At 67.3% G+C, this 19,866-nt stretch overlaps 3 protein-coding genes across 4 annotated transcripts; 2 read left to right on the forward strand and 1 right to left on the reverse strand.

The window, feature by feature from the left end:
- The first annotated feature begins 273 nt into the window (after window positions 1-273).
- On the forward strand, window positions 274-7,641 carry FAAP100 (FA core complex associated protein 100). Of its 2 annotated transcripts, XM_040081759.1 has the most exons (10): window positions 274-327; window positions 899-1,072; window positions 1,707-1,825; window positions 2,014-2,984; window positions 3,538-3,688; window positions 4,615-5,369; window positions 5,605-5,741; window positions 6,243-6,359; window positions 6,791-6,877; window positions 6,960-7,641. In XM_040081759.1, exons 2-10 carry the CDS (start codon window positions 908-910, stop codon window positions 7,092-7,094), a joined length of 2,637 nt encoding a protein of 878 aa, XP_039937693.1. In that variant the 5' UTR covers window positions 274-327; window positions 899-907; the 3' UTR covers window positions 7,095-7,641. The 2 variants fall into 2 exon arrangements, with proteins under 2 accessions (XP_039937693.1, XP_039937692.1); XM_040081758.2 differs by lacking the exon at window positions 274-327 and having other exon boundaries at window positions 833-1,072.
- Window positions 7,642-8,038: 397 nt separating this feature from the next.
- On the reverse strand, window positions 8,039-11,013 carry FSCN2 (fascin actin-bundling protein 2, retinal). Its single transcript, XM_040081855.2, has 5 exons — window positions 10,164-11,013; window positions 8,816-8,972; window positions 8,609-8,730; window positions 8,371-8,538; window positions 8,039-8,282 (listed from the first exon to the last, which is right to left on the reverse strand). The coding sequence occupies exons 1-5, from the start codon at window positions 10,984-10,986 to the stop codon at window positions 8,077-8,079; spliced, it is 1,476 nt and encodes a 491-aa protein (XP_039937789.1). The 5' UTR covers window positions 10,987-11,013; the 3' UTR covers window positions 8,039-8,076.
- A 3,664-nt stretch (window positions 11,014-14,677) lies between these two features.
- On the forward strand, window positions 14,678-17,705 carry ACTG1 (actin gamma 1). The gene is made up of 6 exons (XM_040081456.1): window positions 14,678-14,799; window positions 15,198-15,328; window positions 15,423-15,662; window positions 15,970-16,408; window positions 16,503-16,684; window positions 16,776-17,705. Exons 2-6 carry the CDS (start codon window positions 15,206-15,208, stop codon window positions 16,917-16,919), a joined length of 1,128 nt encoding a protein of 375 aa, XP_039937390.1. The 5' UTR covers window positions 14,678-14,799; window positions 15,198-15,205; the 3' UTR covers window positions 16,920-17,705.
- The last annotated feature ends 2,161 nt before the right edge of the window (window positions 17,706-19,866 follow it).

The following is a 19,866-nucleotide window of genomic DNA, read 5'->3' on the forward strand; positions in this document are numbered from 1 at the left end:
TTGGGGGTCCATCCCCGTGGCGCAGGGTCAGCTCGGGGGTGTCTTTGCCCCCCCTCGGGGCTCCCAACCGGCCATTCTCTCTATCAATAAAGCCGCTGCCGCCAGCACCGCCTCGCTCCTTTCTCCCGCCGTGCCGGGATTGGGGGGGGGGGGGGCACTGACGGGGCGGGGGTTCCTCCGCTCACCCCGGTACCGACCCCCGGTACCGACCCCCGGGAGCCGCCCCCCCCGCCCAGCGCCGCTTTACGGCCTGTCGTAAACTCCCCCCCGCCCATTGCGGCGGCCGCCGCGCAGCCGTAAAGCGGAGCCGCCCGCGCCCCCCGCCCGGTACCCGCGGCCCCTCCGGGAGGGATCGGGGGGGGGGCGGGATGGGGGGGCGAGGGGCAGGGCTTGGGGCTTGGGGCTTGGGGCTTGGGTGAGGGGCTGTGGGCTGGGCATGGGGTGGGGGGCTGCCGGTGGAGCTGGGCTCGGGGGTCTCGGTCGAGGCGGGGGGGCTGTGGGACAGGGCCTGGGGTACAAGGGCTGTGATGTGGGGGGGTCTGGGGTGCGTCTGGAGAGTCTGGGGTACAAGGGCTGTGATGTGGGGGGGTCTGGGGTGCGTTTGGAGAGTCTGGGGCACAAGGGCTGTGATGTGTGGGGGTCTGGGGGCTGTGCAGGTGGGAATGGGGGGGCTGATGTTGATGCTTGGGAGGGGGCTGCTTGTGGGGCTGGGCCTGAGGGTCTCATTCGTGGGGGGAAGGGGCTGTGGGGCTCAGGGTGGGGAGACTGGAGGTACCCATGTGCTGTGGGGGGCTGGGGGGCTCCGACAGGGGCACGGGGGTCTGCAGGGCTCTGTCACCACACACTGCCCACAGCTCGGGAGTCTGGGCTCAGTCCCTAACACCCTGGGCGTCCCCAGGCCGGCACCATGGCACAGGTGGGGCACAGGGTGGATTACCTGGCCGGATTCTGCTGCCCGGTGGGGGGGCTGGTGGCGGGCAAGCCGCGGGTGCTGTGCCACGAGAACGAGATCTACCTCTCCAACGGCACCGAGTTCGTCTATGTGTACGACCAGGAGGGCAAAGTGCTCAAGGTGAGGGGCTCGGCGGGGCGGGGGGTCACCCCGTGTCCCCATCCCGTGGGGACGGCGTCCCTGGTGCAGTGGGAACATCCCCCAGTCATGTCCCGGCTCCCTATCCCTGGATTCTCTCTGTCAGGATCCAACAAACAAACCCCCTACAAGCAGCACCCCTTTCTTTGGGGTTTGGGGATGCTGCCAGCTGGCCCCTCTCCCAATCCCGTGGGGTTGGATCAGACTCCACAGGCTGGTTCCCCGCAGCACAGGGGTTTCTCTCCCCTCTCCCCCCACGCCTGGTCGCCGTCCCCGCTGTCACAGCACCCTGACTGACACGCTGCTGCCTTTGTTAATTTGTTCTGATTATCATTTCTAAGAAATCCACCGCTGTAAGAGCGGGATCTGCCTCCCACACTGCGCTCCCGCTCAGCAGAGTAGAGCACGTACCCTGCTCCCTGTTTTCCTTCCCCTCAGGGAGCGGGAATGACAGGCTGCCTCAGCCCCTCTCCCAGCCCCCGGCCCAGGAACACCCAGCTGGGATCCGTTTGTCCCTGGAAATGGCTTTGGATCCCCCTCTGCGGGGAGCCGCCTTGTCCCTGCCGCTCCTGCAGGTGCCGTGGGAGGTGACATTTGCTTCTGTCCCCGCTCCCAGGCCGTGTTCCGCTGCCCCGACCAGGTGTGGCACGTGGAGCTGCTGCCTCAGCCCCGGCAGCTCTACATCCTGTGCGCCCACAGCGGGATCTACTGCGTGTCCCTGGAGCAGCAGAGCAGGTGAGCCTGGGGCTCCCCGCTGTCCCTGGGCTCCCGGGGCTGCCCTTCCCACCCTGGGGAGCTCTGGATCCGGCGCTAAAAACTCTCCTGCGGGAGTTCGTTTCCCGGGGCCAAGCAAAGAGGCGGCCAAGGGACACGCTGGCTTCTCCCCACGGCTTGGCTCAGAACTCTTCCCCGTTTTCCCGAAGGTTAATGGAGCAGACGGACGGCGACGGCCAAGAAAGCAACGGCCCTTCCGGCGTCTTCCCGGTGGAAGCGGACGCCTGCATCTTCCCCGACGCCAGCCTGAGCATGTTCACCCTGCTCAGCACCTTCGTCATCACGCTGGCCCAGGACGAGGGCAAGTGGTGGATGCGGCTGCACGAGCTGCCGCGCCCGGAGCAGGACGGGCCCCCGTACCGGCAGGTCAGCCAGGTGGAATTCTGCCCCGGGAGCCCGCCCGGGGACGGCGGGGACGCGCCGCCCTCCTGCTTCCTGCCCGTGCTGTGCTGCGCCGCCGCGCCCGGCACCCAGGGGCTGTGGTGCTCGGGGGGCTTCGTGCTGGAGGAGCCCCTCTTCAGCCTCCTCTTCGGCATCGACGCGGCCATGCTGGAGTCGCCCATGATCCTGTGCGGCTTCCCGGACGGGCAGCTCTGCTCCGTGCCCCTCAAAGCCCTCAGCTCCTCGCCCGCCGCCGACGGCTGCCGCGACGTGTCCACGCCGGCGCCGCCCGTGAAGATCCTGCACCACCTGGAGGAGCCCATCGTGTTCATCGGGGCGCTGCGCACCGAGCGGCGCGCGGCCGACGACGACGACGACGACGGGGACGACGGGGACGAGCCGCCCGCGGGCGAGCCCGGCTGTGACTGCGTGGTGGCCGTGGGCCACTACGGGAAGATGGTGGCCGTGAAGGCGGATCAGCGGGAGGAGGCCACGGTGCCGGAGCTCAGGGAATATTACCTGCGGGGCCCCATCCTGTGCGCGGCCTGCGGCAGCGGCTCCCGCATGTACTACAGCACCCACTCGGACATCTCCGCCGTCGACCTGGACTGGGCGGGCGACTCCTCGGACCCCGAGGACGCGGAGAGCGGCGCCGGCGTGCTGCCCCCGGTGCTGTCCCCGGCCAGCCTGAGTATCTGTAGCGTCGTGGCTCTTTCCTTGTCCTCTCGGGCCTCCGAAGGTACTGGGGGCAGCGGGCTGGGATCCCACCTCTCCTCCCTCCGTGTGGGCTGGGTGGGGCTGCATCTTTCACCCCTGTTGGCTGCCCTTGGTTTTGTGAGTCATTCCAGTCCGCTGTGGTTCCTGCTCTTCCCTGCTCATTCCCAGTCCCTCAGCTCGGCGTCGGAGGAACTGGCCGGCCCTCGCAGCCGTGGGCTCCCTGCATGGGGCAGCCCCAAGCTGGCTCGGATGAGGCTCCCTCCAAAAATGGGGTGTTCAGCGTTCCTCTGGACCGGCTGCCCACAGAGCGGCGTGTGCCACCAGCAGGGCCCCGTGTGACAGTGTGACAGCCGGGTGCTGCTGGCCTTGGCTGGGGAGTGGCAGGCACAGGGTGTTGTCCCCTCTTGGGGGCCTGTGTGTGAGCGGGGTGTGCTGTGGTGATCCACGTCTGTCTCCATCACATCCCACTGCCCTGGGGAATCAGTGCCATCCTGCTCCCTGTCCCCTCCACCTCAGCCATCCAGGAATTCCCTGCTCCCTCCCTGGCCCCTGACCTGCTCCGTCTGTGCCCGCAGGGGAGTCGGAGCTGCTGGCGCTGTCGGCCAAGGGCCGCCTGGTGTCCTGTGACCTGTGCAGCCCCGAGGAGCCGGACGTGGAGCTGACCCCTGCTGAGATCGGCCGCAGGATCAAGGAGCTGCTCTCGGGAATAGGGGACACCTCAGAGAGGTAAAGGTGGCACCAAGCTGGGGGGGTTGTGCAGGTCATAGCCAGGAATTAATTATGGAATCACAGAATGGTTTGAGTAAGAGAGACCTTAAAGCTCATCCCGTTCCATCCCCTGCCATGGGCAGGGACACCTTCCGCTATCCCAGGTTGATCCAAGCCCCATCCAGCTTGGCTTCTGGGGATGGGGCAGCCACAGCTCCTCTGGGGCACCTGTGCCAGGGCCTCACCGCCCTCACAGGGAACAATTCCTTCCCAATAGCCCATCTAACCCTGCCCTCTGGCAGTGGGAAGCTGTTCCTCTTTATCCTTCACTCCAGGCCCTTGTTCAAAGTACCTCTCCAGCTCCCTTGGAGCCCCTTTAGGCAATAGAAGGTGCCCTAATGTCTCCCTGGAGCCTTCTTTTCTCCAGGCTGAACACCCCCAGCTCTCCTCGAGCTTTTCTCTTGGAAAACTGCTCCAGCATTTACCTTTTCTGTCTGGGAAGCGTCCCCCCCCAAATCTCGATAATATAAAACCAGTGTTTGAGGGCAGCCCCCTCCCATGGCACAGCCACCCCCGGCGCCGTGGGCGGGCTGGCAGCGGCAGCCATGGCAGCAGAAGGTGGCACAGGCAGGGTGCCAGGCGCCTGCCACGCGTGCCAAGCCGGCAGTGACAGGCAGGGCAGGCGCATGCCTCCATCCTCCGTGACTGGCTGTTTGTGGGGAGGGGCTGTGGGTGAGACCCCCCCTCCATCCACAGGGGGATTCCGGAGGTCTGGCTGTCCGGAGCCGCTCCAAGGGGTCAGCTCCGATGGGAGCACAGATCTGTGGCTGCCGTGCCAGGGAAGCTGGGGGTTTCCTGTGGTGGGGTGGTGCCAGGAGCAGCTCAGCTCGGCAGCGCAGCGCCGTCCCTCCCGTTGTTTCATCCCCGTCACGTTGTCCTTGCAGAGTGTCCTTCCTGAAGAAGGCCGTGGACCAGAGGAACCGAGCCCTGGCCAGCCTGAACCAGGTGATGAACGTGAGCGCGGCGCTGCTCTCCAGCCACGAGGGCCACAAGCCCATCGCCTGCACCGTCACTGCCAACTGGAGCTGCCTCCTGCTCCAGGACACCGTCACCATCTCCTGCTTGCTGGAGAACTGCAGCGAGTACAGCCTGGAGGAGGGCTGGACCCTCTGTGTCCAGCTCCTGGCCAGCCCCTGTGCCTTAGAGGAGGAATCCGTGGATTCGGCCACCACCTTCACCTTCCCCATTGACCAGCTGCTCCCCGGGAACAAGCGGGAGCTGACGCTGCCCCTCGGCCCTGCTGCGGACACCAAGCTGGACCTGCCTCTGACCATCTCCTGTGCCCTCTACTACAGTTTACGGGATATTTTGGGCAGCGGCTCCGACTCCTCCGAGGACCTGGATGACTTCCTGCCCGACGACTCGCCCCTGCTGTCCCCGGACAGAGAGGGGATCTGCCTGCCCCTCAGCCAATGCACCATTGACATGCTCCAGTGCCTCCGTTTCGGGAGCAGCCCCCCCGGGCCCGACGCCCCCCCTGCCCCCTCAGACCCTGTGGAGACCTTCCTCAAAGTGTCCCGGGAACAGACTGAACCCGAGGAGGGGAAAACCCCGGCAGAGGAGAACCTGCCCCCCTCGGCAGCATCCATCCGGGTGTCCTCAGAGCTGCTGAAAAATGCTCTCAAAACCTCGGAGACAGGTGGGTCCCTGGAGAGGAGCGTCCCGGGGGTGACAGAGAGCCTCCTGGGGCGGGGTTGGCACTGTCACAGCCCCTCCCTTGTGACCCCAGTGCCCTCAGCACAGCCTCGGCACACGTGGCACTGGCATGACTGAGTCCCAGCGGGGCAGGGTGCAGCCCGTGCTGCCCCTCAGGGACTGCCCTGGGCACACGCTGTCAGCGGTGTCACGTCTCTGCTCTGTCCTCTGGTCCCCAGATGTCCCACTTTGCTGTGCCACCCTGCGCTGGCTGCTGGCTGAGAACCCCGGGGCCGAGGCGCTGAGCAGCACGGAGGTGGCATCGGTGTGTGGCACGGCGCCCGACGGCGGCCACGTCCAGCTGCTCGTCCGAGAGGCAAGGAATGGGTTATCCCTGAGCCGAGGAATGGGTCAGCCTGCAGGGAAGCTCCCTGTCCCACAGAGCCAGCTCCTTCCTGGAGCCAAGGAGACCAGTGGGTGCACGGCCACGCCATTCTGACCCCCTCCTGTGGGGCTGGGGTTCCGGTGCTGGGCAGGACAGGCGTTCCCAGTCCGTTCTCCCAACCCTGGGCTTCCCAAAGGCTGCGGTCATTTCCCTCCCTCTCCAGGTGTTCCCATTTCCCTGGTTCTAGAAAACACGCTTGGATTTGGGTTGTAAATTCACCCTATGCAAAATTCCCCACTAAAGGCACTGGGAAAAGAGAGATTTCTGCCCAGCTCTCCTGCCGGGTTCAATCCTGCCAGGCCTCACTTGGTAGCACCGGGCTGGGGGCAGCTGCTCCTGGGAGGGTTTGGGGGTGTCCAGTGCCCGTGGGGAGGGGTCCTGGCCCCTCCACTGCCCAGCGAGGGTGGCAGTGACACTGCTCTCGCTGTTCAGGTGGCCATGAATGACCTGAGCCCTGCGGGTCCCATCCAGGCTGTGGAGATCCTGATGGAGAGCCCGTCCCTGGCCCACATGTGCAGGACACACCACGCCGTCATCCGGCGCATACAGGTACCCCCCCGGGGGCAGGGGGGACCCCAAGTGACCCCAAACCCCTGGAATGGAGCCTGGGGTGCAGTGGGGGGTGTTTCTGTGACACCACGGTGTGTGAGACCAGCACCACTGGGGCTGGGGGTCCCAAGTCTGGGGCTTGGGCTGCCCTGAGACTGGGGCTCCCCAGACCTGGGGGTTCTGCATTTGGGACTTGGGTTGTCCTGAGACTGGGGCTCCCCAGGGCTCAGGGGGTTCCCTGTGGCTGAGACTCCACAGGGCTCAGACTCCCTGAGATTGGGAATTCCCAAGGTTGGGGCTCCCAGGATCTGTGGCGGCTGCTGGAGCTGAGACTCCCAGAGCTGGGGGTCCCTGGGGCTGAGGCTCCTGGGGTCGTGGTCCCTGGGGCTGGGTGCTGCCAGCTCCCCCAGCACCCTCCCTGCCTGCCACAGGCGCTGGTGCTGGAGCAGGCGGCGCAGGGCTCGGCACCCCCCGACCTCCGCATGCAGTACCTGCGGCAGATCCAGGCCAACCACGAGGTGAGCCCCCCATCCCCGATCCCCTCCCCGCGGGAGCCCCGCCGTTGCCCCCCGTCCCTCACCCCCCGCGCCCCTCCCGCAGATGCTGCTGAAGGAGGCGCAGACCCTCCGGGACCAGCCGCCCCTGGGCGAGGAGGGGGCTGAGGGCTCTGCCACGGCCGAGAAGCTCCTGAACATCTACCGGCAGCTGCGGAACCCCAGCCTGGTCCTGCTGTGAGCGGGGGGCGGCCAGCCCGCCCCAAACCCCGCCGGCCGGGGTGGGGGCCCGCGGGAGAGCCCCCCACCTCACCCCACCGGAGCAGGAGCGGGGCCGGCGGCGGTCTGGGCGGGGTTGTGTCTGTGCGTGTTTCGTGGTCGTGTTGTCGGCAGCACCGGGAGGGTCTCGGGGCTCCGGTGGCGGAGCGGGGGCTCCTGGGCTGGCCCAGCCCTGCCCCGCCGCCCCCCAGCCCGGCCAGGCCGGGGCAGCCCCCCGGGGCCGCGCTGTCTTGTGGATCCGTGGTAGTGTAGTGGCCGTGCCGAGCCGAGCCGGGCCGGCCGCGGGCTGAGCCCCCCCGAGCCGCCTTCAGGATCAGGACAAACAGGGTGCTGTGCCCGGGGGAGCCCCGTTTTCTGCTGGGCAGGGGAGGGGGTCTCCGCTCCCCCGTTGTTTCTATAAATGATCTCGTATCTCCATGCCGGTGCGGCGTGGTCCGGCCCCGGCCCCTCCCGCACCTCTCCACTGTCTGTAACTCTGTCGTCTGCCATGAAAACGATCCTGTTGCTCACCCCGTGCCTGGCTCTGTTCTTTTCCATCCTCTTGGGGGGTCCTGACAGCTCTCGGGGTCGGGGGCTTCTACTGCCACCCCCCTGCTCCTGCAGCCCGGCAGAGGAGCCACGGGCTCCCCAGCCCCCTGGGGCTCCTGCCTGCACTGGCTTGGCTTTGCTGATCCCCCCATCCCGTGTGGCCCCCCTGCATCCCCCGGATCAGCCTTTCCACGGGGTCTGGGCGCTCCTGGGAGGGAAACCGGGGCTGGATCTCCACGGGAAGGAGGACGCGGCGCTGCCCCGCTGTGATCCAGGCGCCTTTAATGCCGTGAGTCGCGGGGGCACAGCTGCCCTGGAGCGGTGCCACCGCCACCGCTGCCGCTGCCGTGGGCAGTGCCACGGCTGCCACCACGCCGCTCTGCCAGGGCCAGGCGGGTTCCCGTGGCACGGAGGGGTCAGTACTCCCAGAGCGTGGCCCGCAGCACGGACTCGCTGTCGGCCCGCAGGGTCCCCGCCGGGTCCCCGCGCAGGTACCGCCCATTCTTCGCTTTGATGGCCACGCGGCCCCGCTCCCGGAACTCGAAGAAGAAATCCTCGGAGAGGTCCCCGTCGCTGCACACCGACCCGCTGCTCGCCACGTACCAGTACTTGCCCCCCTGGCCTGCAGGGAGCCCCCGAGGAGGGGTGTCAGTGCGGGCTGGACAGGCCCCCCCAGGCCCACCCCACCCCACAGCCCCACCCTTGCCCACCTTGGATCTGGTAGGCGCCGTCGCTGAAGCTGATGTGGAAGACGTCGTAGACGGAGCGGTTGGAGTCGAGCAGGTTGGAGCCCCGGTGGTAGCAGACGAAGCCGTGCTCCCCCCGCAGCACCAGCATCGGGCGGTTGATCAGCTTCAGAGTGAACTCCTCGTCCTCCCCTGCGCAGCACCCGGCCCTCAGCATCCCGGGGAGCCCCCCGCTCCCCCCCTGCTCCCCCCCAGCACTCACCCACGGTGTCGCTGACGGCCGCCAGCTGCCCGTTCTTCTTGGTGCAGACGTAGCGGCCGTTGCTGGCGCGCAGGGCCACGCGCCGCCCGCGCCACTCGATGTCAAACATGGTGTTGGCAGCGCTGGTGACAGAGGGACAGCGAGAATTGGGGGGTGCCTGTGTCCCCCCAAACCACCTCACCACCCCACAGCTGCGGCCTCACTCACATTTCGGTGGCCACGGCCTGGATGCCCCCGTGGGCCACCAGGGTCCAGTAGCTGCCGGTGTTGGTGTGGAGGCTGCACTTGTTGGTGTCGCGGTCGATCTGCAGCTGGAAGGTCTCGTGGTTCAGCTCCTCGTCCTGGTTTGCTGAGACGTTCACACCTGGGGGGAGAGTGGATGTTGGTGCCGGTCCTGCTCTGGACGTGAGCACTGGTCACTCTCCAGTCAGCAGCACCACTCCTGCTCCGGCCACTGGCCCTGGTCCCTCTCTGCCTGCCTGCACTGGTCCTGCCCTGGCCCTGGGCAGCAGTCTCAGCCTGGCCGTGGTCACCGGTCCCACTTTGGCACTAGTTGGCACTCGTCCTACTCCAGTCATCATCGGTGACCCCGCTCTGGCCGTTGTCACCAATCCCAATCCAGCCACAGGCATGGATCCCACTCTGGCCATCAGGAGCAATTCCAGTCCAGCCGTTGTCACTGTCCCGTTCCAGCCATTGGCACCCATCCTATTCCAGCCATTGGCACCCATCCTATTCCAGCCATGGGTATCGGTTCCGCTCTCTTGGCTGCTGTCACCAAACCCACTCTGTCCATGGTCACTGATCCCGCTCTGGCCACTGGCAGCGATCCTGCTCTGGCCATCAGGACTAATCCCATTCCAGCCACTGTCCCACCCCAACCATCCCCGCTGCTGCCCCACGGCCACCCTCCCCCTCCCCTGCAAATCCTCCTGCGAACAATTGTGCTAATTGGGCTGGTTAATCAGCTTGTCACCGCCGTGTCCATCTGGTCACAAACCCCTATTTATAGCTGGTCACCCCCGTCACCCGGCACTAAGCTGCTTGGCACAGGGGTGGCCCCGTCCCCGGGGGGCACCTGGGGGCGAGCGGGGTCCCGTGGGTCTCCAGCGAGGGGTTCTGCTCACCTGGGCACATCTGGGCTCCACACACGCGTGTGCACGCAGGGCATCGTGCGCGGTGCGCACAGGGAAATGCGTGACCCTGCGGAGGCTGCACGGAGCGTGGCACACCTGTGTGTGTGTGCGTGTGCACGTACACACCTGTGCACACCCACAGCCCTGCACATGCACACCCACAGCCCTGCGCACGCCCACAGAGCCCTGCACATGCACACGCGTGTGTACACACACAGCCACGCGTTCTCCCCACGGCCCTGCCCGCCCCACAGCTGCTCCCGCTCCGTCCTCCCTGACCTCAGCCCTCCCCCGACGTGGGGTCGTTACTGTGGGGTCTCCCCCGGGGTGGGGGTTCCAGGGGTGCTCCCACGGAGCCGTGTGTGCCTGGGGGTCCCTGTGTGGGCAGGGAGCGGGCAGGGGGCGCGGGGAGCTCTTACCCTGCCGGATGGAGACGTATCTGCCGTTGGCCGCCGTGAACACCACCTGGGGGTGACTCTCCTCCAGGTCAAAGAGTTCATCTTTGCCCGGCTTGGAGCTGCGGCCGGATTTGAGGGTGCCGGTGGGTCCGGTGGGCGCCAGGTATTTCCCGTCGCAGTCCTTGAACGCCAGCTTGCCGGCCTTGAACTCGAGGGTGTAGCCGGTGCCGGCGCCGGGCTCGGGCACCAGGGTGCCATCGCAGCGCAGGTAGCGCTCGTCGGCCGTGCGCAGGCTGTACTTCTTGTCCTGGAAGCAGAGGGTGATGAGCGCGTCCACCCCCCAGGGCAGGTTGCTGTCGGTGGCGATCTCGTCCTCGTGGGCGCTCAGGTGGGCGTAGCGGCGGCGGCTGACGCTCAGCAGGTTGGCCTGGGGGTGCATGGCCAGGTGCACGGTCCAGAGCTCGCCCTCGGTCACGCTGGGGGCGAAGCAGGACAGCCGGTCCTCGCGGCCGCCGAAGAAGCGCCGGTGCGGGGCCGACTGCAGCGCCCAGCGCCCGTCCGACTGCGTGATGATGCTGAAGCCTTCGTCCCGGCCCGGCTGCTCCGCCTCGCAGCGCACCTTCCCGTCCTTGTCGGCGCCCAGGTAGCGGCCCAGGTGGCTCTTGAGGAAGACGATGGAGCTGTCGGCTTCATCCTGCTCCAGCGTCCAGATCTGCTTGCGCTTGAGGCTGGGCGCCGAGGCGTTCACCTTGTAGCCGAAGCTCTCCGCCGTCAGGTACCGGCTCTCGCAGTTGATCAACCCGAACTGGATCTTCAGCACCTGGTGGATCCCATTCGTTGGCATCTTCCGCCGAGGCGGGGCGGCCCCCGGGGGCCGGCGGGGGCTCCCCGGCGCCGCCGAGCCCGGGCGTCGCGGCGGGGCCGGACGGAGCGCCCGCGGCGGGGGCGGCTGCGCTGCCCCGGACTCGTGGAGCCCGGGGGACGGAGGCGCGTTCGATCACCCGCAGGTGGGTTTAGAGACCGGCCGGGGTGCGATGGGCACCGGGGGCGCCCGGGCGAGGGGGCACCGCGGCAGCCCCCGGCCACGCCACCGTCCCTCGCCGCGGCCCCGTCCGGCTGTGGCGGAGCCGCGGGTGGAAAACTTGGGTGGGAACCCGATCCGGGCCGGCGTATCCGTTCCGATCCCGGCGGGTTAAGGTTACCGGCCCCTCTGATTCAGCAGCGGGTCACCTCCAGCCGCGCCGCCTCCCGGCCAGCCCCTAAGCGCCTTTTCCAATTAGCCAGGCATTTTGATTAGTGTAAACCTTTTATCCTGCTTTGGGGCCCTTGGCCTCCATCTGTCCTGTGGCCCCAAATCCCTCCTGCGGCTGTGGATCGGGGTCACCCCCAAACCCCCCCCCCCCCCCCCCGAGCCAACCCCCTGGGTGTGGGTTCCTTCGGGGCTGAGCGCGCCTGGAACTCATGACAGAGATGAGCGCCCGGCCCCTGGGCAGGGGACGGGAGAGGAGGGAGGCGCGGGGGACAGGAGGGGACAGCGGTGTAGGGGACAGTTCCCACTCCACCACCAGCCCTGCTGGGACCCCGCCAACCGGGCCAGGCGCAGCCACAGGACCCCCGGCCTCGGCCACGCTGCACCGGGGGCACCCGGGGACAGGCGGGGGCACCTGAGCCCCCCGAAAGTGCCCCGACCCCCGTGCCGGGGTCTGGCCGTGCCGTAGCGAAGCCGCGCCGGCTCTCTCCGCCGTCCCCCCGGCCCTGCGGCTCCGGTGTCAGCCCGGTGCCCGGTTATTGTTCCCGCAACAGCTCCAGCTTTGGTTGCTCATGACTTTTTCATGCCGGGCCGGCTCTGCCCGCGCCGGGGGGTGCCGAGGCCCCCCGAGCCGCGACACCCGAGCCGCGACCGCCCGGCCGCTGAAACTGACCCCCGAAACGGAGCCGGCTCGGCTTTCGGGCCGCGGAGCGGAGGGAATAAGTGGGTCAGGGTCCTGGGGGGCCCGGGGGGGCCGCGGGTGGCAGGGTGGCTCTCGGTGGGTGCCCGCCGGCACCTGCCCGGCAGCGCGGCCGGGAGCGGCATTTATACATCCCGGTCCCCCCCAGCCCCCCCGGCGGGGTCAGGTTCCTCTCGGGGGGGCCCTGGGCGCTGCCCCACAGGCGCAGCGTGTCCCTGCGTCCCCCCGGCCTGGGGACAGCCAGACCCCTCCCCACCGAGGGCTGCTGAGACCGGACGCGCTCGTCACAACCCCCCTGGCCGTGGCATCGCGGGGGGCTGGGCTGGGTGCCCCCTCGATTTCCATCCAACGCCCTTCCCAGCAGGAAAATGAGGGTGCTGGGCTGCCGGGGGGGTCCCCAGTCCACAGCACCGGTGGGGGGCTGGCAGAGGGGAAGGGGGAGTTCAGCTGTGTCCCACACGCCCGGGGGGGTCAGGCAGGGTTTTGGGGTGGGGGGTCAGGAGGGTGTCGGGGCTCTGGGTGCTGGGAACCTCTCCTGGTGTCCATCCAGGGAGAGATGTGGGGCTGCTGCGCTACCCGGGGGTCCCAGTCCCTGGTAGGAAGCTGGCAAGGGGGGATTGGGGGGGGTTTCAACCGCGCCCCAGCAGCCCGGGGGTGTCGGGGCAGGGGCTCGGGGGGTCCGGAGGAGGGTCAGGAGGGGTATCGGGGACCCGCGAGGTGGGACCGCCCCATCACCACTCCATCACTCCTCCCCTGCGTACGGGCGGCGGGGACGGACGGACGGACACCGGGCGGCGGGGCGGGGCGGGGCGGGGGTGGTGCCTTCCTCCTCCTCTTCCTCCTCCTTTTCCTCCTCCTCCTCCTCCTCGTCCTCCCGCCCCTGCCCCTCCCTGCTCGGCCCTGCCCGCCCTGAGTCACGGCTGGGGGCGGCCCCGGTGCAGTGTGCGGGTGGGGGGTGCGGCCGGGGTGTCCCCCGGCGCCCCGCGGGGTGCGGGTGTCACTTGCGCTGCCCCCCCGAGCCAGACCCCCCCCCGGGCCCTGCGCGTCCCACCACGGCCCGGCGGGACACGAGACCCCTGGAGCTGTGCCGGGACCCTCCGGGACGCCCCCGAGGCCATCCCGAGCCGCTGCTGTCTCTGTGCCCCGACAGTCCCCGTGTCCCCCATCCCGGTGGCACCGGGAGCGGCCGGGAGGGGCTGGGCAGGGGTGGGAATCCCGCGGGACGTGGGGGCGGCGACGCCAGTGGCCACCAGTGCCATGGGCCCGAGTGGCACCAGGAGCCGGCGTGGGCCTCTGCCACGGCGTGCGGCTACCTGGCATGGTACATGGCTAATGTGACACGGGACATGGCTACCTGGCACGGCGTGTGCTACCTGACGTGACATGGCTGCTCGACACGGGCTGTGGCTACCTGACGTGGGGTGTGGCCAGTTGAGCGGTACATGGCTACCTGGTGTGGCGCCTGGGCCTCTGGCACAGCGTTTGTGGCTACCTGACATAGTGTGTGCCCACCTGAGGTGGTGCAAGGCTACCTGGCGTGCTATGTGGCGCCTGACACAGTGCATGGCCACCTGGCACGGGGCGTGGCTACCTGGTCCCACCGCGTGACCACCCAGGACCCCCGGCACGCACCTGCCTGGCACCGCACAGGTGGGAGCCACGGCCGCGACCCCCCCATGGCAGGGCGGGCACAGGGCCCGGGGCACCCCCCGAGGAAAAGGGGCAAGGGAGGCTGCACTGGGGCAGGGGGCTGCAGCCGGGGTGTCACTGGGGTCACTGCGATGTCAGCACAGGTGTGCGCTGTCCCCGCGCTGCAGGGGCGGCACAGCCGGGCCTGCACTGCTGGGGGAGCGCGGGGGGTCAGGGGGTGTCCGTACCCCGGGGAGCACCCGCCAGTGAGCGGTGTCACCTCTGGGATGGCACTGTCACCTGGCGGGGCGCAGGGCGGAGTCGGGAGTGCAGCTGGGGACCACTCGGGGCGCACCGGGGGTCCCCAGCGCGGTGCTGTGTGCGTGGGGCCATGGCCGGGGGGTCCCGGGTGGGTGTCACGGGTGAGGTGTGCAGGACCCACTAGGGGGGCCCGGGTGCCCTGGCTGGGGGTGCAGGTGGGTAAGGGGGGGTCCCATTGCCAGCTGGGGGTGCAGGTGCCATGGAAGGGGGGGTCCCGGCGCCGGGGTGCGCGGTGCAGCTGCGGTAAGTGGGGGTGTCCCGGTGCCCGGGTGGGGTGCAGGTGTTGCCCGCCGCTGCCCAGGGCGCGGGGCGCGGTCCCAACTTGGGGGCGCGGGGCCAGGCCCGGCCGGGCCCGCGGGGCCCGGCACTGCCGGAGGCGCTGCCGGGAGGGGTTCCGGAGGTGCCCGGGGCGGGGCGCGGCCGGGGGGGTCCCGCCGGGATCGGGGGGTCCCGCCGGAGCCGGGGGGCGCCCCCCCCGCACCCCCCCGCACCCCCCCGCCCCATGCAGGTTCCGGGGTGCCGCGGGGCGGGGCCAGCCCGGCAGCCGCCCCACGTGGCCTGGGCCGCGCCGGCCAATGAGAGCGCCCGTTTCTGAAAGATCTCCATATATGGCGATGTTCTCGGCCGAGGGGGCGGGGCTCTCGGCCCCCGGGTATAAAAGCGCGGGGCTGGCAGCCGTGCGGTCTCACTCAGCCGGTGGCAGCGGACCAGGCGGCACCGTCACCGCAGCGCCCTCAGAAGCGACCCCCGCGCAGCAGGTACCGCACGGCCCCGCGCCGCGCCCCCGCCGCCGCTTTCCCCGCGTTCCCCGGGGGCGGGGTAGGCAGTTTTTACCACGATCGGTTCCCCTCGGCCCCGCCGTGGGCTGCGGCCGAGTAGCGTGTGTCCTCCCCCCTTACCCCCGCTTATCCCCCCCGCGCCGCGTTGGGATGGTGCCGGCCGTGGATACGGGCCGGTGGGGGTTTGATGGGGGCTGCCTCGCCATTGGTGGAGGCGGTGGGTGACGTCAGCGCGCGGGAGATTCAAACGGGCTATTCAGACGGGAGAAACCATTGGGGCGCCGTAGCGGGGGGGGGCCGGGCATGGCCCGGCGCCAGCGGCTCCTCCCGGGGCCGCGGCGGGCGCTGAGCCGGCCCTTCCCTTCCTCCCGCCGCAGCCTCCGCCATGGAAGAGGAAATCGCCGCCCTCGTCATCGACAATGGCTCCGGCATGTGCAAGGCCGGCTTCGCCGGGGACGACGCTCCCCGCGCCGTGTTCCCCTCGATCGTCGGCCGCCCGCGGCACCAGGTGAGGCGGGCGGGGGTCGCGGGCCGGGCCCGGGGCTGGGGCCGGGTCCGAGGCGCGGCAGGGGCGGCGCTGACTCACCCGTTCGGTTCCGCAGGGTGTCATGGTGGGCATGGGGCAGAAGGACAGCTACGTGGGGGACGAGGCGCAGAGCAAGAGGGGCATCCTGACCCTCAAGTACCCCATCGAGCACGGCATCGTCACCAACTGGGATGACATGGAGAAAATCTGGCACCACACCTTCTACAACGAGCTGCGTGTGGCCCCCGAGGAGCACCCGGTGCTGCTCACAGAGGCTCCCCTGAACCCCAAGGCCAACAGAGAGAAGATGACGCAGGTACCGTGTTCTCTCCACCCACTGGTCCCCCTCGCTCATTTCCTTCACGAATCTTCCTTGTTACATCTGAAACCTGAATTTTTTGTTCTTTCTTTTTTTTTTTTTTTTCTCCCGACATTTTCAGGGTTCTGTTCTCCTGGCATTTCTCCCCTGACGCCTCAGGTTCTTTCATTTGTGTTTCTGCCTGCATCCTTTGGCTTTTCCCTTCACACACCGGGGTTGCTCTGCATGCAGCATGCGTGTTCTAACACGAGTGCGCGCACCCAGCTCGGGGCTCGCTGCTCACGGCCTCTTCTCTTCCTTGCAGATCATGTTTGAGACCTTCAACACCCCGGCCATGTACGTGGCCATCCAGGCCGTGCTGTCCCTCTACGCCTCTGGCCGCACCACGGGCATTGTAATGGACTCCGGGGACGGTGTCACCCACACCGTGCCCATCTACGAGGGCTACGCCCTGCCCCACGCCATCCTGCGTCTGGACCTGGCCGGCCGCGACCTCACCGACTACCTCATGAAGATCCTGACAGAGAGGGGCTACAGCTTCACCACCACGGCCGAGCGCGAGATCGTGCGCGACATCAAGGAGAAGCTGTGCTACGTGGCGCTGGACTTCGAGCAGGAGATGGCCACGGCCGCCTCCTCCTCCTCGCTGGAGAAGAGCTACGAGCTGCCCGACGGGCAGGTCATCACCATCGGCAACGAGAGGTTCCGGTGTCCGGAGGCGCTTTTCCAGCCTTCCTTCCTGGGTAGGTGTGGGTGGGGTCTGCTCCGCCGGGAGAGGGGCGGCGCCACCGGGAGAGGGACGCGGCGCTAATGAACCTGCCTCCCTCTCCCCGCCAGGCATGGAGTCCTGCGGCATCCACGAGACCACCTTCAACTCCATCATGAAGTGCGACGTGGACATCAGGAAGGACCTGTACGCCAACACGGTGCTGTCCGGGGGCACCACCATGTACCCGGGCATCGCCGACCGCATGCAGAAGGAGATCACGGCGCTGGCCCCCAGCACCATGAAGATCAAGGTGAGTTTGGGGCTCCGTGGGGAAGGGCGGGGTGGGCACAGGGGGGGCTGGACTCGCTCTGACCCCGCTCTTTTCTCCTCTCCCCTCGCAGATCATCGCCCCGCCCGAGCGCAAGTACTCCGTGTGGATCGGCGGCTCCATCCTGGCGTCCCTCTCCACCTTCCAGCAGATGTGGATCAGCAAGCAGGAGTACGACGAGTCGGGCCCCTCCATCGTGCACCGTAAATGCTTCTAAACGGACTGCGGGCCCCGCCGCCGCCTCACGCCCGGGAGGCGTGCCCAGGCATCCATACACCTCACGCCAGCCTCCTGCAACTGGAATAAGCCTTTCTTCCAAAAGAATCCCGCCCTCGGGAAGTCTGTGCCCGATGTTAGACACGTGGATGGGCGCGCTGTCACTCGATTTGACCTTGTTGTAGCCAAGTTAGCCGGGCCCTGAGCTCATACCCTGTACGGATCGGATCCCCGGGGCTCCCCCGTCCCGGGATTTCCCTGTCCCGGGCGCCCCCACACTGACAGCGGCCTGGGCCCGCTCTGTACAGGGTATTTGGAGCCAGACGTTGCCGTACATCCCGTGTGGAGTATTCCAGGTTTCCTGTAGAGGCTGGTAGGAGTCCATCAAGAATCTTTTTTTTTTTCACCGTTTCTAGCAAGGTTGGGAAAAAAAAAACAAGAAAAAACGACAAAAACATATCGCATCCGAGCCTTACACCCCTCCTCATCTTCCTCCTCCTCCTCTCCCTGATCCACCACGGGGCTCGAGTTCCTCAGCTCAGAGTTGCTGAAAACTCTGCATTTACACCTGTAAATTTTCTGCATTGTTTTAATTTATGTCAGATTTTTTTTTTTCTTTTATCTTTTTTTTTTTTTTTTTTTGTACGTTGCCTTAATGTTCTCACGTGACGGTAGGAAAGACAAACAACCAAAATTTGTTTAAAAATCATCCGAAAAGTTGAGAAACTGTAACGCCCAACAACACTTCATTGTGTAAGGAAAATAAAATGGTAAAAAGCTGCAGTAACTCCGGATGGGTTTGTGTGGTAAGGGGGTGGGTGGGAGCTTCCCCAGGAAGCTGGGGTGGGGTTTTTTTGGGGCTAAAAATCCGTGTTTTGGGGCTTGAGCTGTTCTTCATGGGCTGGATTTTCTCTTGGGAGCCCAGGGGTGCTGCCCACCTGCCCTGTCCCTGCCTGGGGCTCTCCATCTCTTCCCACTCCATTTCTTGGATACCGATGTGCCGCAGGCCAGGGGATGGGTCTTGGGAGGGGTGGGATTGGCTCCAGGGACCCCCAGGGTGGGTGGGGGATCCCTTCGGGACACCCTGGGGTGGTGTCCCAGGGCCCTGGGTGACATGACCGTGGGCTGGGGGTTGGCTGGGGGCTGAGGGTGTCACAGGGTCCTTGGTGACATTGTCCCCTCGGTGCCAGGGACATCCCAGGGCCTCAGGGTCCCCCTGTGCTGACCCTGGCCCGCTGTGGGTGGGGGTCCCCAGGGTCCCCCCAGCTGAGCTGGCCCCCCCCTAGCGTGTGGCACCGGCCCTCAGCTGCTGCAGCTGTCCCTCTGTCCATCCCACCCTGCACCTGTCTGTCTGTCCCCCCCGACTGCTCTGTGCCCGCCGTGCTGCCATCCCTCTGTCCGTCCGTCTGGCCTCCTTACATCCATCTGTCCATCCAGCTGTCCATTCCTCCCAGCGTCCATCTGTCTGTCCACCCGGCCCTGCGCTTGCCTGGCTCACCGTCCATCGCTCCCTGCATCGGTCTGTCTGTCCAGCTGTCCATCCCCCCTGCATCCATCTGTCCATCGCTCCCTGTGCCCGTCTGCCTGTCCATCTGTCCCTTTCCGTGTCCATCCGTCTGTCCGGCCGCCCTTCCATCCCTTTGCCAACCTGTCCAGTGTATCCCTCCAGCCGTGTCCCTGTCCGTCTGTCTGTCCGTCCCAGCACGCAGCTCTCTGTCCTGACACTTGCCCATCTGTCCTTCTGCTGAGCCCGTGTCTGTCTGTCCATCCCTTTCCCTGTTCACCAAATATTTCCCCACCGTGTCCCTCTGTCGCCCCCCACAGTGTCCCTCTGTCCCCCCCAATGTCCCTCTGTCCCCCCAATGTCCCTCTGTCCCCTTACTGTCCTTCTGTCCCTCCAATGTCCCTCTGTCCCTCCAATGTCCCTCAGTGTCCCTCTGTCCCTCCAATGTCCCTCTGTCCCCCACCGTCCCTCTGTCCCTCAGTGTCCCTCTGTCCCCCAATATCCCTCTGTCCCCCCCGGTGTCCCTCTGTCCCCCCCAGTGTCCCTCTGTCCCCCACCGTCCCTCTGTCCCTCAGTGTCCCTCTGTCCCCCCCAGTGTCCCTCTGTCCCTCAATATCCCTCTGTCCCTCAGTGTCCCTCTGTCCCCCAATATCCCTCTGTCCCCCCCAATGTCCCTCTGTCCCCCCCGGTGTCCCTCTGTCCCCCCCAGTGTCCCTCTGTCCCCCCCGGTGTGTTCTGCTCTGTCGCGATGCGGCCGCCAGGGGGCAGCACGGACCTGCGCTCGAGCCCTGCCCCGCCCACAGCGCCCCCTGGCGGCCCGGGCTGGGGTCCGGCGGCGCGCGCCTGTGCCGAGAACAAAAGCGCGCCCCGACAGCCAATGGGAGCCCGGCCGCCGGCTCGGCCCCCGCTGATTGGCGGAGGCTCGACCAATGGTGAGGCAGCGCTGCCCGTCCGTCTGAGCCCACGTGGGGAGAGGGGAACAGGCCCTGAGTGATCCAGCCCCGATCTATCCCTGCTCCATCCCTGATCCCTCCCTGCTCCATCCCCGATCCATCCTTTATCCATCCCCGATCCAGCCCCGATCCATCCTTTATCCATCCCCGATCCAGCCCCGATCCATCCCTGATCCCTCCCTGCTCCATCCCCGATCCATCCTTTATCCATCCCCGATCTATCCCTGCTCCATCCCTGATCCCTCCCTGCTCCATCCCCGATCCATCCTTTATCCATCCCCGATGTACCCCTGCTCCATCTCCGATCTATCCCAGATCCATCCTTTATCCATCCCCGATCTATCCCTGCTCCATCCCTGATCCCTCCCTGCTCCATCCCTGATTCATTCCCAATCCATCCCCGATCCATCCCTGATCCACAACTAGGAGTTCCAGGGATGGTCACAGTACAAGGGAAACCGAGGAAGAGCCAAGAGCAGAGCCAGCGCCAG

The sequence above is a fragment of the Hirundo rustica genome, chromosome 18 (assembly GCF_015227805.2).
Source record: "Hirundo rustica isolate bHirRus1 chromosome 18, bHirRus1.pri.v3, whole genome shotgun sequence".
NCBI lineage: Eukaryota > Metazoa > Chordata > Aves > Passeriformes > Hirundinidae > Hirundo > Hirundo rustica.

What these genes read in the sequence shown, in the direction of transcription:
- FAAP100 (XM_040081759.1), top strand. Translation starts at nt 908, where the DNA reads ATGGCACAGGTGGGGCACAGGGTGGATTACCTGGCCGGATTCTGCTGC. An exon ending in AGGAGGGCAAAGTGCTCAAG is followed by an intron (nt 1,073 to 1,706) that starts GTGAGGGGCTCG and finishes CCCCGCTCCCAG; the next exon opens with GCCGTGTTCCGCTGCCCCGA. An exon ending in CCGTCATCCGGCGCATACAG is followed by an intron (nt 6,360 to 6,790) that starts GTACCCCCCCGG and finishes TGCCTGCCACAG; the next exon opens with GCGCTGGTGCTGGAGCAGGC.
- FSCN2 (XM_040081855.2), bottom strand. Translation starts at nt 10,986, where the DNA reads ATGCCAACGAATGGGATCCACCAGGTGCTGAAGATCCAGTTCGGGTTG. An exon ending in ATACGTCTCCATCCGGCAGG is followed by an intron (nt 8,973 to 10,163) that starts GTAAGAGCTCCC and finishes CTCTCCCCCCAG; the next exon opens with GTGTGAACGTCTCAGCAAAC. An exon ending in GGCCGTCAGCGACACCGTGG is followed by an intron (nt 8,539 to 8,608) that starts GTGAGTGCTGGG and finishes GGTGCTGCGCAG; the next exon opens with GGGAGGACGAGGAGTTCACT.
- ACTG1 (XM_040081456.1), top strand. Translation starts at nt 15,206, where the DNA reads ATGGAAGAGGAAATCGCCGCCCTCGTCATCGACAATGGCTCCGGCATG. An exon ending in TCGGCCGCCCGCGGCACCAG is followed by an intron (nt 15,329 to 15,422) that starts GTGAGGCGGGCG and finishes TCGGTTCCGCAG; the next exon opens with GGTGTCATGGTGGGCATGGG. An exon ending in TTTCCAGCCTTCCTTCCTGG is followed by an intron (nt 16,409 to 16,502) that starts GTAGGTGTGGGT and finishes TCTCCCCGCCAG; the next exon opens with GCATGGAGTCCTGCGGCATC.